Genomic DNA, 14054 nt, shown 5'->3' on the forward strand with positions numbered 1-14054 from the left:
ATCCTCTTTGCATAAAGGACAAGATAGCAAGCGCTGTTGTTGCCTTCCAGTGGCTTCTTTCACCACTCCTGTTGTTTCCTTGTATTACCTCCTTGCTCTTGAAAATCAGATTATTTTTTTTTGTGATCCTATAGAAACTCAGAACCAGAACGTGAATGTTCTCAAATCAATCAAAACTGCCGACGATTAACCCAGCGGATTTTTATGTTCCACTGGCCTCCGTTCATATTTGCGTGGTACTTTGTTTTCTCAAGCTGCAGACACCACACGCACAAAGCCATTATCATTTTTCAGCACAACAACAGCCTGAAGTCAGCTCTTTCGTACCGACTTCCACTGCTTAATGTTAGCGCGCTTGCCGAAAACAATGTTAATTTTTAATGGCGTCATTCCTGCTTACAAGCTGTGCTAAATGTTATAATGGAGATCCTAGCTTGATAATGGTCATAAAGAACTGAACGTGACCCCACTAGTAAACAAAGTTGGACTTCTCTGCATTCAAACTAAATATCTACACATTTAAATTGCAGTGGTGCCTTGAGGTACGAGCTGTCGTCCAGCCAACCGAACTTAACTCACTTAACAAGCAGCACTTTGGTAGATATGAACAATTATTTTAAAAAAAATAAAAAATTTAAAAAAAAAAAGACTTCCAGGTGAAGCTTACTGTCAAACATAAAACAAAGAGAATAGCATTAAAAATAGTCACACAGCTTTGCTTTTGATGAGTCGTTTTAGAATAAGGCTGACAAGCGCTGCAAAACACCATTGACGGGCTAACGAATCGCGACTATATTATTTATCTTCTGCAAAGAATAACTCACATTACTTACTGAGCACTTGTGACCCTCAGTGTGATTGAAGCAAAAAATAAATAAATCTATGTAATTGTTTCTTCTTTTTTTTTTGTACTTTTCAAAATCAAATACAATACCATTGACTAACTCAAGACTAAAAACATATTACAAAATGGCTTTAATTATATTTCCATAAATTTCAAAGGAAGAAAGATAATTTGACTTAAGGTCAGAGAACAAATTCAACTTGTATCTCAAGGTAGGACTACTTAGATTTACTATTTACTAGGCAGCTATAAACCAATTGACACCATCTAGTTAAGAACAAGAGCTAGTTTTGTTTTAATCACTTGACTTTCAGATTTACTCAATAGGACAAATCCCAGTTGAACCTAATTAAGTCTTAATTAAATCCCCAACTCCGTCATTATCTGTTGTCCTGTTTCATTAGCTTTCAACTCTCCGCTATATTCAGTGATGTCCATGTGGCAAATCCCCTAATTAATATAATGTCCATTGAACCAATCCCAGCAATCATTCAATGAATTAAGAGACGAAATACAGCTTACTGTAACTGAGATGAGCACTGTTGTTGCGTATGCTGGCCGCTAGGTGACAGCCAAACACTTTTCTTTTCTTTTTTTTAAACGAAACAATTGATAAACAATCAAGACAAAACAGGATAAACTAAAAGGTTCATGCGTATCATATTAGTCTGCAAAACGAAAGTAATGGTACTATTAATACACAATGTGAATGGCTATTTAAATAGTCGTCATAAGAAAAAATACACTACATACATTAGCCTACTAGCATATAAAGCCTCATCATTTACGTCGACCTACGTGTGTTTTCACGCAGCACAATGCTCAGTGACCGTAATACTTACTGTTTTAATGTTTTATATTTATGACGTAGCCTACATTTTCATTTTCTTTATTGTACTTGCGTGCAAACTCAGTGTAAACCGAGGACCTTTTGTATTCAGACTAGTAGTAATTTCACCAAAAATCCAAAAGATGGCGCCCCAGTAAAGAAAGCTGTAATTTTGTATTGACAGTTTTTGTAGATGCAGTGACACAACATTACGCCGCTGCACCTACAAAAGTTAAAATAAAGAGGCTAAATAGCTGTAACAGTCTTTCTTTATAAAGATGTTTATAAGAATTTTGTTGGGCTCAGAGAACCTGATTGTTGGAAAGGTTCGAATTTAATCAAGAAATGTGCACGGAGGAAGTAAAATATCTCTCAACTTATTTTATTGTGGAAAATAAGAATTTGGAGAGTGTTAAATAGGTCCGAAGATGGCGTGAATGAGCTGAGTACTTGGAAGTTGGAACGGTTTTAAACGGCCAAGAAATGTGGACGGAGGAATTAAACATGTAAAAATTATCTCGAGTTGAGATTGGGGATTTTATGTGAAAAGTTTGCAATCTAGGGAATGTGAAAATTCTGGTAATTAAATCATGAAATTTTACCAATTAAAAATGCAAATGAAATTCAAAAAAAGGAAAGTGAGTACAAATTAAAATAAAAAGGAGCATATATTTTTCCAAACCTAAATACAGAACAAAGGTTTCAGTTTGTGGAACAATCTGATTTATAAAAACAAATCATCTCAGTCTATTTGTATTAAAAAATAAATAAAAAATAAAAGTATTAAAGCAATTTACTGGGAAAAAAATATATATATACGTATTTAGCACAAGTGCATATATTGAATTATTTTGTTTTAATTGTTACTTTGAAAGCCTCTTGACTGTTTGCTGTCATTTATTTTGTGTTGATCATTTTTTTTAATGTTGATTAGGGGCAGATATCACAAGTTTTACTTCTTCTGTCCCCTTTCTTTTTTTCTTTTCAAGAATGAAATAAAAAAAATGAATTGAATTGAATTGAATTGAATTGAATTGAATTGAATTGAAACGTTCTGAATGAGCTTGACGTTTTAAAACTGAAATGGGAATAATGGGGAAACCGTTGTTGATGAACTTGAATTTAGTTTTTGTGTGGAATGGTTAGTTGATCACTGTCGACGGAGAAGCGTGTCTAAAATGTGATGGATTTTGTTTTATTAGTTTTTTAGGGGGCAACTTGTGAATGACAAAATAACCACATTACCTATTAAGTATTAACTTAAAGTGTGTTTTTGTTGTTGTACTCAACATCAGCGCTTTCATCATATTACGCACTACCACTTCCTGGTGGCCCAAAACGTCACTTGTGACGTCTTCAACGTTTGTAATAAGTCACGTGTCACGCTTAGGTCTTGATAAATCGCTGCTCAGGAATACGTACGTTAAGAAGACGCGTTCATCAACCGTTCAACCCACTGTGGATTACATCAGCTCTCCATCATTTTTACTTTCAAGTTTGGACGTTTTCTAGAAAGGACGAGCAGAATAACGAAGAGAGCATCATTTGGCGTCGGCGGACATCACGCTACAGGATTTCTCGTCACGCATGTTATAGCGCCCGCTCGTCTTGAGACGTGAGTACAGTACGTTGTTTAACTGAAACGAACGCGACAATGTTCTCTGTTTTCACGGTGATGTTTTGTTATTTTCGGATTTGAGCTTCTTTTTTTTCAGTGACGTGCGGCGTTTGCGTAACAATGCTTATTGTAAGAACAACGAATGTTTTTTGTTTTTTTTTGTTTGTTTTTTTACGACGGTTAATTTTTTTAACGACGGTTAATAAATTATGACGTTGTTCGCAAAAAATCCGTAAACCCTTGTGGCTTGTGCACACATCGGTGTTACGGCGTGTTGTTGTTCACTTGTGTACCGAGGCGAGCACTCTTTGATCCTGATGGAAGGAGATAGGAGGGCTCGTTTCATCTCATCCAGTGTAGAGATGCTGCCTAAAATGGACTCTTACGTGTGGAAACCAACCCTGTACTGTTGTGCTTTCCTCCTCCGTAATCATTATCTGAGGTTTTAATTCAAGTCATTTAATCTGTAATTCTCCGTTAAGAACTATTTTATTATTGTCTTCATGGGGTTGTGTGTGCACTAAACGTTGTACAGCGCACTGACTGCAAATGAATGACGATGAGGCCGGGTTGTGTTGGTTGTTTTAACAACAGATGCCGAGTGAAATGTGATGTTTTCCTTCTCCTCCTCCTCCCCCTTGCTGCCAAAAGGGCCTTTAATCCCAAGCAGCCCTCCCATTCTCCAACACCATCACAACAACACTGGGATGCCAGGAATGAAAAGCTTTCACATCCTTAGAAAACCATGACGAGACAATAGGCATTATAAGATGCATTTGGCGTTTTCAGTCCTTAATGGGTTCTGGTTATGTTAAGAGAAGACAATATGGCTTCTTTTTCTGCTTTTCATGCCTTTTTGGATGAATGAAGATGGATTGATAAAATAGAATAGCTGTTTAGCTTTAGCAGAGAAGATTGGGCTAATTGATTAACCCACACAATAAGCTCTGCTGCTCATCCCACAAATGCATGTTGTTTACTAATGTGGTACAATTTACAAGGAAAATAAACTGGGGTTTCCAACTATAGAAAATTTGGTGCTAAGAACTTTTGTTGCCACAGAGAAATAATCTACCAAACACAAATTCCTTATTTTTTTGTTCTGCTAGTGCTGGTAGTCAAACTACTTGATTGATAGTGGATAAAATGCCGTAGGTCCATACTTTATTCATCCACAAGGGTTAATCACAGTTCCAGTAGTCTTCAAAATGAAAATAACGAAGCAAATCAGATTAGTAATCGGCCAGATGATTTAATTGGCCAATATTGGCGCTTTCAAAAGCATGTTACAAAATTAGACACAAGATTCTTAAATATTCCCCTCCTCAAAAAAATAAAATCAAATTTTATTAAAAAAAACAAAAATCAGCATGTGTTTGACAATGTTTGTCTGTTGTACAGTTGAACAAATATTACAGGACAAAGTATTGAAAAACAGTTGAAGTGACAAGGGATTTTTAAGTTTTTTTTCTAATTCATTGTCTTGAATTGATCAGCCAATTAATCGAATGTCAAAATTTGATTCAAACTAAACAAATCCATGTCAGTTGGGCCCTACTCAGAAGTTCACATCATTTTAATTGCAGACAGTATAAGAGGCAACCCAACAGAAACTTGTGGATCTTTTTGTGTAGTCATTAAAAAGTACAAAATAAAAAATTAATCGATAATATGTAGCAAAATAGCAAGTCCTAATTATACATAAGGTGTTAAATAAATCAAATTATCCATCCATTTTCTGATGTAAAATAGTTGGATGTTACAAAAGAATGAATCTTTTCTGCGCAAAAGTGATAATTGAAGCCTGAGAATGCTCATTATGACACCACTGAACCATCATAGTGTGTTCAACCTTCATTGAATAGCTGTACCAAATGTACTGTTTAGTGAGTTTTGGTTCCCTTTTGCGGATAGAGTTGAACTTTTTGGGAAGAGGATGTCTCAAGTGGTATTAACCAACTATGATGCTTGGACATGACTCATCAACAACAATAACGGAAGTTGGCTTGTTGAAGGAAATCCGCTCCAGTGCAAGAAAATTGCTGAATGAAAAGTGAGTTGTTTGTTCCAGCTGTGCATGCGCATGGCAAGAAAACATATGTTGCTTCATTCTACAAAAAAAGTGCACACGGACAATGGTACCAGTTCAAATGAAATGCATAAACACACTCGTTTACGTTCTCATTAATAATCTATAATGTTTGTTGAGTTGTCATGCCAGTTGGAACTGGATTCATAAAATATGTACGTTGTATAATCTATGTAATTAGTTGCGTGCCTTCAAGGGGTGCTTGATTCAATGCAGGTGGTGTGTAACTTGGAAGAGTCGGCATTTGAAGTCAAGTGGACTCAGACACCATCTGTGCGAGGCATGATGTTGACTGTGAGACGTTCAGATGCAGCAACCGCCTCACTTCATTTATTTCTGGCTACCTTCCTAACACATCATTCTCTCATCATCTGCTCATCTAAAGCGTCGAAATCAGTTTCTCGTAGTCTTCTATTTAATCCTGCTTCCTTCCGCATTCCTAAAACGTTCACGTCAGATTCGTTGAAGTCTAAATTGTCCTTTTGTGTGGATGCTTTTTTGCTTTTATACAGTATGCCCTGTAATTGGCTGTCAACCAGCCTGGGCTGTCCAAGGACAAAGAGTTAACCGAAATGAAATGGAATGCTGCCTACATGATTGAAGCCAGTCATAACCACAAGAAATAATCATCACAAAGCAAGAGATGGTTTTATTTTCTCCAGCTGAACAAAAACATTGAGCAAAATGTAATAAGAGTGGTAACTAGGGCGCTGTAATTCTTTCTTGCTGAGTCATGATGGTTGCTTCCCACTGAGACTCAACACTGGAGAGAACAAATCAACCACCTGCAATAACAGAACATTTCAACATTATGTCATAAGTCTTTTTTTTAAATTTCCCCGACGGTTGGCATCACTGGTTCTTCGACTCCCGTACAGTTTGTGTAGCAATTTTCAACCTTTACTGCGCTGAGGCATTTTACATCGGAAAAACCACACTGACCAACAAACAAAAATATAACAAAAAGTACACCGAGATGTAACGATTCACTCAAGCTTCGATTTGATTCGATTTTTGATTTTCACTCGTACTGGTATCAGTCAGAAAAAAAGTGGTATTGATCATCCCTAATTGTTGATCATCCCATCTTGAAGCAAATGAAACTGTACCATGTTACCGGTTCGGTCATTATTTTTCAAAGTAAAAACAGATTTTTGCAAATTTCTTAATTTGATTAAACATGGAAGATAATCAGTCTTCTTTCATTAAGGATGGCAGAAATCAATAAACATTTACGGTTGATATGCTAAAATCAGAGGATTTGGACAATTTTTAATTAAGAAGTGGTTCCAAATGTTTACTCGATTATTCAAATAGTTGTCGATTAATTTGATAATCGATAAATATCACCGCCCGACACAAAATGTTGTGTGCAGCTTGGCTGAACCCAGACGAGGTTCTGTTTATTAAGCAGCAACTCTTTTCATCTCTAAACAACATGTCATCAGCGATGGCAAGTTGAACGACGCCCACGCTTGATTAGCTTTGAAGTGCTCACACCAAACATTTTGGACACTATCGGTTCATCAGTCCACTAGTGAGGGTGATGAGAGTGCCGAGAGAAATAATACAGGCACTTAGCGCTGCAGGCTGTCAGCTCTTAACGCTTTGTGATAACGCAACAGGCGCCCTTTCTTTTTGCACAACACTGTGTCCAAATGTTCCCTCCTTAAAAGCTCCCCAAAAATAGCGTTACCTTCTTATCTCCCTGAAGTCATGTTGCGTTGCCTTGCCCGTTTAGTATTTTGCACAAAAGCACGTTTTGTATTACATAATCAGTCATGGCAGAGAGTAAGGTCACCAGTCTCAAGGTTCTCCCATTTTTCTGGGTGAAGTATTGAGATTTTTGCCGACAAGAATGAAAGTGTTTCCAGATGCTCTCGTTATAGTCGCGTTTGAATCTATTATATAGGTTACGTCTGTTTTACATTTCTCATACTGTCGCAGCAACCATGTTTAATGCATCTATTCAACTTCTACATTCTGCTCAGCGACACTGAAATGTGATTTTACTTCCCTCGTGCTTTTATGCTGAGCCCAGCCAAGTGATTAAAATTCATCGAGGCGCTCTTCCTTCCCTTTCTCCTCTCTGCATTCCAGCCCTCACTTTGGGAATGGGAAATGATGGAGGATAAAGCGCCCCGTGTCGCCGACTACTTCGTGGTTGCGGGCCTCACCGACTCGTCCAAGCTTTTGGAGGAAGAGCTGCACTTTGATGATACCGCGCCCAAATCCGTCAAGCCCAAAGCGCCCATCACAGATGTCGCCGTAGTCATCCGGTCCCTGGGCGAGGAGGTACCCCCTGGATTCACCTGTGTGGAAAGCACCCCCTCGGGCCTGTCCGCCGAGCTCAACGGAGCCAGCCTCAGGGGGCCGCAGATTTTCCTGTGCTTCAAGCGAGGCAGAGATAAGCCTCCGCTGACAGATCTTGGGTAAGCGCTAATCCGCAGTCGCTGACCCTTTACCCACCCAACCACCGTCACTAATCACTTTTCTGCCTTGGGTCACATTAATCTGCTCTTAAACACATCAGAATCGCACAGGACGAATGTATGGCAGCAAAAATCTGCACAGAGGCAGGTTAGACTGGATGTTGGTCATTTTGCACCAAAATAGGTCAAGTAAAATTTTCTGCCTCGAAGCTGGAAGCCACCGGAACCATGTTTGGGCCGTCTGTGTATCAAACATGTTAAATTGTTTGTATTAATGACAATACAGCACATTGAGCTTCCCCACAACACAGGAAAGGAGGTTCATAACATCCGCAAAAGCACATGCGTTGTAATTATTCCAAAATATAACCTGCCACTCGGTTTTAGGTGTTCATCACTTAACCAGTAGAGGGCAGTCATTCATTAAACGTGCCAAGAAGAAGACAGGAACAGGAAGTTATTAACCTCATTTAGCTAACAGTTAACTCTAGCTTTGTTTACTAATGGAATAACTTGAAGCTCATTGTTTGTATGTGATTTTTAAGACACAATTACATGTGTAATGTAGATATAGTGATGTATGTGTGAACTAAATAGTTACTGTTTTTTGTTTACCTGAAGTGATAATCGCTAGCGTGCTAATGCTAGTCGCGATTGCTAGCCGTTTAGCATTGGCTAATTTTGGTGTGTTGCTTTTGTTTTTTTAACAATGCTAGGTATAGAAGAAAATAAATTATGAGTGGTCATATCGACAAAAAAATATGCGGGGCCGGGGGGCTCGATTATTCGATGGAATAGTTAATAGGATAATAAATGTTTTAAAAGATCCTAGCATGCTAAAGCTAATCGCGATTGCTAGCTGTTTAGCATAGGCTAATTTTAACAATGGATATACATTGAAGACAATAAATTATGTGTACTTATATCGACAAAAATGGGCGGGCCTGAGGGGGCTATTATTATCGATAGGATAATCGAATTTTAAAAAGATCCTATCAAGTGACAGCACTACAGCCGACTTCATTTGCTGCCAATCTAAAATTTCAAAGCACTCCCTTGAAATATGACATACATTACTGACATCTCACATGGAGACACGAGTATAAAGGACACCGTTATGAATTGGCAATAACAAACCAACTATAATAATTCCTCTACAGGGTTTTGTATGAGTGGAAAGAAAAGCTGAAGCCAGGATGTCACATCGTCCAGACCACACCCTCAGGTCGCCCCGCCAACATCAGCAGCTCGTCGTCTCAACGCATCTACATCACGTACCGCCGCGCTCCAAAGAGCCAGCCGCATACCTCGCTGGCCGTCACTGATGTCTGCGTCATCGTGCCCGGAAAGGGCGAGACGCCTCCTCACACCTTCTGCAAGGTGGACAAGAACCTCAACAGCAGCATGGTAGGGAAAGAAGAAGTCTTGAGTATTGTTTAAAGAAAAAAAAAGTGATTTAATTGACCACTGGTTTCATCTTTTAGTGGGGTTCGTCTGTCTACTTGTGTTACAAGAAGTCTCTGGCAAAAGCAAACACAATTGCATGCAAAGCAGGTACAGTGAATCGTTCTATAAAAATGTGGAGTCTTACAAATTGAAATCCATATGTAGTAAAGTTGTAAATGCGGATGTATTTGTTGCAGGTCTGCTGTGCAGGTACCCCGAAGAAGACTATGAGTCCTTTCCATTGCCTGAGTCAGTGCCTATGTTCTGTCTGCCCATGGGGGCAACGATTGAGTGCTGGCCTTCGCACACCAAACACGCCCTTCCCATTTTTTCCACATTTGTGCTAACGGAAGCTTCAGGAGAAAAGGTAAAGCGCTACAATTATTTTCTGTTGTGGCTAAACTGACACTCTTTAAGGAGGGACATAAAAATTTGACATCTTCAAATGTTTCTTAATGTATGCACGCGCACTAGTCGAAACCTGTCTTTCTGATTAATACTGCATTTGTAAACTGCTTGTTTATGAGCTAGCTTATAAGCAAACTTAGTTTGTAGCAAACGTGTGTGACGTCATGCATGTTGAGATCATGTCTCTGATCAACTGCTGAAAGGAGACTGATTCTGTCCACTTACATCGAAAAACTGCTTCAAACATCAAAGCGTATGTAGGGATGGAAGAATGTTGATTTATGATTGTATTGTATTTTGGTGTTAATGTTTTATGTTATATTATATTATCATGTTTATTTTTTGTGTTTCTGTAAAGCACTTTGTGACAGCTCAGGCTGTTTGAAAGCGCTATATAAATAAAGTTGAGTTGAGTTGAATATGAAATAAGCCAACCATGTCAGGGGGCTGCCATTTTGCCAGTCGCTGTCCACTGAAAATGACATCACAGTTGCTCAGGGCTCAAGTAATGACCAATCAAGGCACACCTGTTTTCTTAATTTGGTAACGTGACCTTGACAAGCTGAGCCGTGATTGGTCGTTACCTGAACCTGACAGCAAGTGTCAAAATGGCCGACCCGAGATGGATGACAACAGGTGGATTTTGCTGCTTAATTAATATTAATTAAATTTGAAATGAAGCAACCATGTAAACTCTATTTTGTTTTTCCTGAAAATGTGTGTGTGAGCGAGCCGTACTGAATTTCTGCACCACTGTCAGGTAAAAGAGTGGCTAATTTACTTATAACCACGCCCACACTGAGGGTCTCCGCCCATGATTTGGCAGCTAGGCAACCGTTACTTTCTAAGCCGAAATATAAGCAGAACTGCTTTGTTTTGTGGGATGCCCAGATGAGCGTTAACGTTAACTTACATAAGACAGTGCTTAAAACAGCCTCATTTCAGTAAACAAAAATTAGGTGTGTAAAGTGTACTGCAATTCTTGATCATGTATTTATTTTAATGTGACAGACATGTTATTTGACACCTGGGAACTGTTTTAAATTGTGAGAACAATGTCTCCTTGAATCTCGCATTCAACACTGTAGTATCCCACTGGGATGAATTTGTTTATGAACTGTAGTCCAATTTCCAAGAATAACAAGTATCCTGACAACGTCTCAACTCTGTCTGGATTCCAAGTTTAAGGGCTGTGTTTGGAAAACCGAAAGACTTGTTTTGACTTTGAGAGCAATGCGGCATAAAGGGAAAATTTGCAGCTCATCTTGTGAATAATGGATAGCTCATTGCTAAACGCCTCAATGCTCACTCCTCGTCTGGTACCGCCATTCCGCACGCCGCAGGTACCACGTGCCTGGAAATTCTCATTTATTTGTGAGGAAGAACAAAGGAGCTGGTGTCATAGCAGTTGTTTGAAATGTTGACATACTCGCACGGAATTGATTGTGTGCCAACGTTAGTATTGTGCCTTTGTGAAATAGTTCTGTAACACGGTGACCGATTTTGGTTTACAGGTGTACGGAGCAGCGATCCAGTTCTATGAGCCTTACTCGGAGGAGAACCTGTCCGAGCGTCAGCTGTCACAGCTCGGCCTGCTCAGCTCTGATCTGGGACCGGGCGGGACCAGGAGTGTTTACAGCAACAAGAGCATCTGCCTCCTCTCCCACTGGCCCTTCTTCCAGTCCTTCAGAAGCTTCCTCACCTTCCTCTACCGATACTCCATTTCAGGACCACACGCGCTGCCCATTGAAAAGTTGGCTATATTTGCACTTATTTATTGTGAGAAATTTCATTTCGGTGCTAATGTTGATTTGTGTGTGTGTGTAGGCACATCTCTCACTTCATGCAAAATGTGCCGTTCCCCTCCACCCAGAGGCCACGCATCCTTGTGCAGGTATTAATGAGCAAACTATGACTTGAAATATTACCTTTGAGTATGTTCACCGTTTGTGCGCTCTTTTCGAAAGCTCTCGCCACATGACAGCCTGATCCTGAGCCAGCCCGTGTCCTCGCCGCTGCCTCTGAGCGGCGGAAGCCTCTCCACACTACTAATGAACCTGGGCCCGAAAAATGCTGCCACGCTTCTGGTGTTGGCCGTCACCGAGCACAAGATCCTGGTTCACTCCCTCCGGCCTGCCGTCCTCACCAGTGTTACAGAGGCACTCGTGTCTGTAAGTCTTTTCTCCTCCCATTCATATATATAACTATCATAGCTATGCTTCTTTACACAGTAGTATTAATTTCGTTCACGAAAACTAAGCAAAAATAATTCTGTCAACACACATTTTCACCGGACTATATCTAGACTAAACTAGACTAAATCCTTCATTAATAAACAATAACTGGGACTAAATCAGGATACATTTTCATCGACTAATGAAGATGCGACTGAAATGTACTTGACTTAATAAAAACTGGACTAAAAACGAGATGAAAATGACTTGATTTTGGAATATATTGTCTCTGATAATCTTGTCACGTGACACCCCCTTTCAAATCTGCAATCATGGCGAAAAGTTAAAAAAAAAAAAAAATCCAACAGCTATAATGTTCCAACAATAATGTTAATCCGACCGCTAACTAATGCTGGCTAATTTATTACTTCATAGCATGGAGCCATAGTAACCACTTGTTGATATACTGTACTTGTGAGTGAAGTTACCATCAAAAAGATTAAATAAAATTTTATATGAAATAGTTTTAGATTTGAAATGTTCAACATACTGCTGTCAAAAAAAATACAGCTAGGGGTTAAATGCTTGTCCTGATTAAATCTAGACTAAAACATTGACAGTTTTTGTTGACTAAAACTTGACGAATAAAATTGTTTTCTTGGACTAAAATAAAGACTAAAATGCTCGATATATAGTCTACTAAACTGGACAATAAAAATGGGATCAAGTTGACTATGATAAAAACTAACAAGCGTGATTGAAACTGGACTAGTCTAAAACTGACTAAATTTAAAAATGGTGGATTAAATTAACACTACTACACAGTAAATTCTGGAGTGTAAATTTTACTCAAAACTGAATCTATTTGGTCCCACTCTAAATTGAGTAGAATTTACACTTGGATATAAGCAAACAGAAGAAGTGGCATAGCTCACGTGGTAGAGTGGCAGTGTCCCAAGGTGAAGGTTTAGTTCAACCCATGTATAACTTTTGTATAACTTGTTTTGTTTTTTGTTTTTTTGTTTTGTTTTATAAATACACTTGTAGATAGTCAAAATCTCTCCTTGCAAAATGTACTTAGCATTTATGAATAAAAAATATATTTAAAAAAGAATATTTTTTTTTAATGTGAATTAGCAAATTCTCAAACACACAAAATTTACACATACATGAATAAAATATACACGTAATTTTACTCTCTTCCAAATGTAAATTTTACTCCAGATGAAACACTGTTTTAAGTTAAATTTACTACTTTATGTATTGTGTAGTACTGAATGTGCTAATATTGACATTTGACATGAAAATGTCTCCCTCCCAGATGATATTCCCCTTCCACTGGCCGTGCCCGTACATCCCCCTGTGCCCACTGGCCCTGGCGGGTGTACTCAGCGCCCCTTGTCCTTTCATTGTGGGTGTGGACTCCCGATACTTTGACCTGCACGTGCCCCCAGCTGACATCAGCTGTGTCGATTTGGACACCAACACCATCTCCCAGTGAGTGACCACAATCTGAAATAACTTTTTAAGACTGACATTTCTCGTTTTTATGATGAAAATTCCACTCCCTTATAGAGCTGGAATGTGAAATATCCTGATGCTAAATCACCTTTATGCGCCGCTGATTTTCAAAGGTTGTCTCATCGGGAGATTAAATTGTCAGTCCTGATATGAGAGCGTCTGCCTCCCTCTTTAGTTCTTTTGGCAACGTGTCCTCCCCGTGTAATGGAAGCCATGCTGTGTGCTTGCAGGAAAGAAGACAAAAAGGCTTTAACGTGGAAAATTTTGCCCGGGAGAGCCTGCAAACATCTTTTGAATTCCTTGAATAAACTCCACCAGCAGCTCACGGAGGGTGAGTCAAGGCCAATATCTGGTTTCATGAATAATTTAGCCGCTGAGTCAGCATGTACAACGGATTTTACAGTAAGTCACCTAATACTTAATATTGCGATGCAAAACAGTGGGTTATTTGAGAGCCTCCTTTGAGGATACTTTGTGCCCACTCCTGTTATCCCAGCCTAATTAACCACATTCAGCAATTCCCGCATGTACGAGCGTCTTACTTAACTTTCCCCACATATCACATGGCTCTTTTGCAATGTCCGAAAAAATGGCTGTGAAAAAGAGAAATACTTTCTACCGCAACTTCACTTAAAACTGAGTTGGGCATGAGCCTGAATTAAATTGAAGGACAAAACATTCATAACCTTTTCC

General features: G+C 39.0%; 1 protein-coding gene and 1 long non-coding RNA gene across 3 annotated transcripts in view; one reads left to right on the forward strand and one right to left on the reverse strand.

Annotated features, from left to right (window-relative positions):
- The first annotated feature begins 3051 nt into the window (after positions 1-3051).
- The window catches only part of dennd4a (DENN/MADD domain containing 4A), a 29208-nt gene continuing 18205 nt past the window's right edge, over positions 3052-14054 (forward strand). For both annotated transcript variants that reach the window (XM_077516770.1, XM_077516771.1), the window contains exons 1-10: positions 3052-3288; positions 7481-7812; positions 8973-9219; positions 9297-9366; positions 9456-9625; positions 11181-11419; positions 11494-11560; positions 11634-11837; positions 13162-13337; positions 13592-13692. In XM_077516770.1, the coding sequence (XP_077372896.1) occupies positions 7502-7812; positions 8973-9219; positions 9297-9366; positions 9456-9625; positions 11181-11419; positions 11494-11560; positions 11634-11837; positions 13162-13337; positions 13592-13692 (1585 nt within the window). In that variant the 5' untranslated portion in view covers positions 3052-3288; positions 7481-7501. The remainder of the gene's footprint in view (positions 3289-7480; positions 7813-8972; positions 9220-9296; positions 9367-9455; positions 9626-11180; positions 11420-11493; positions 11561-11633; positions 11838-13161; positions 13338-13591; positions 13693-14054) is intronic.
- On the reverse strand, positions 6004-7793 carry LOC144016103 (uncharacterized). The gene is made up of 2 exons (XR_013282846.1): positions 7558-7793; positions 6004-6165 (listed from the first exon to the last, which is right to left on the reverse strand). It is a non-coding gene; the product is annotated as an uncharacterized LOC144016103 (long non-coding RNA).

This window comes from Festucalex cinctus, chromosome 3 (assembly GCF_051991245.1).
Source record: "Festucalex cinctus isolate MCC-2025b chromosome 3, RoL_Fcin_1.0, whole genome shotgun sequence".
NCBI classification, from domain to species: domain Eukaryota; kingdom Metazoa; phylum Chordata; class Actinopteri; order Syngnathiformes; family Syngnathidae; genus Festucalex; species Festucalex cinctus.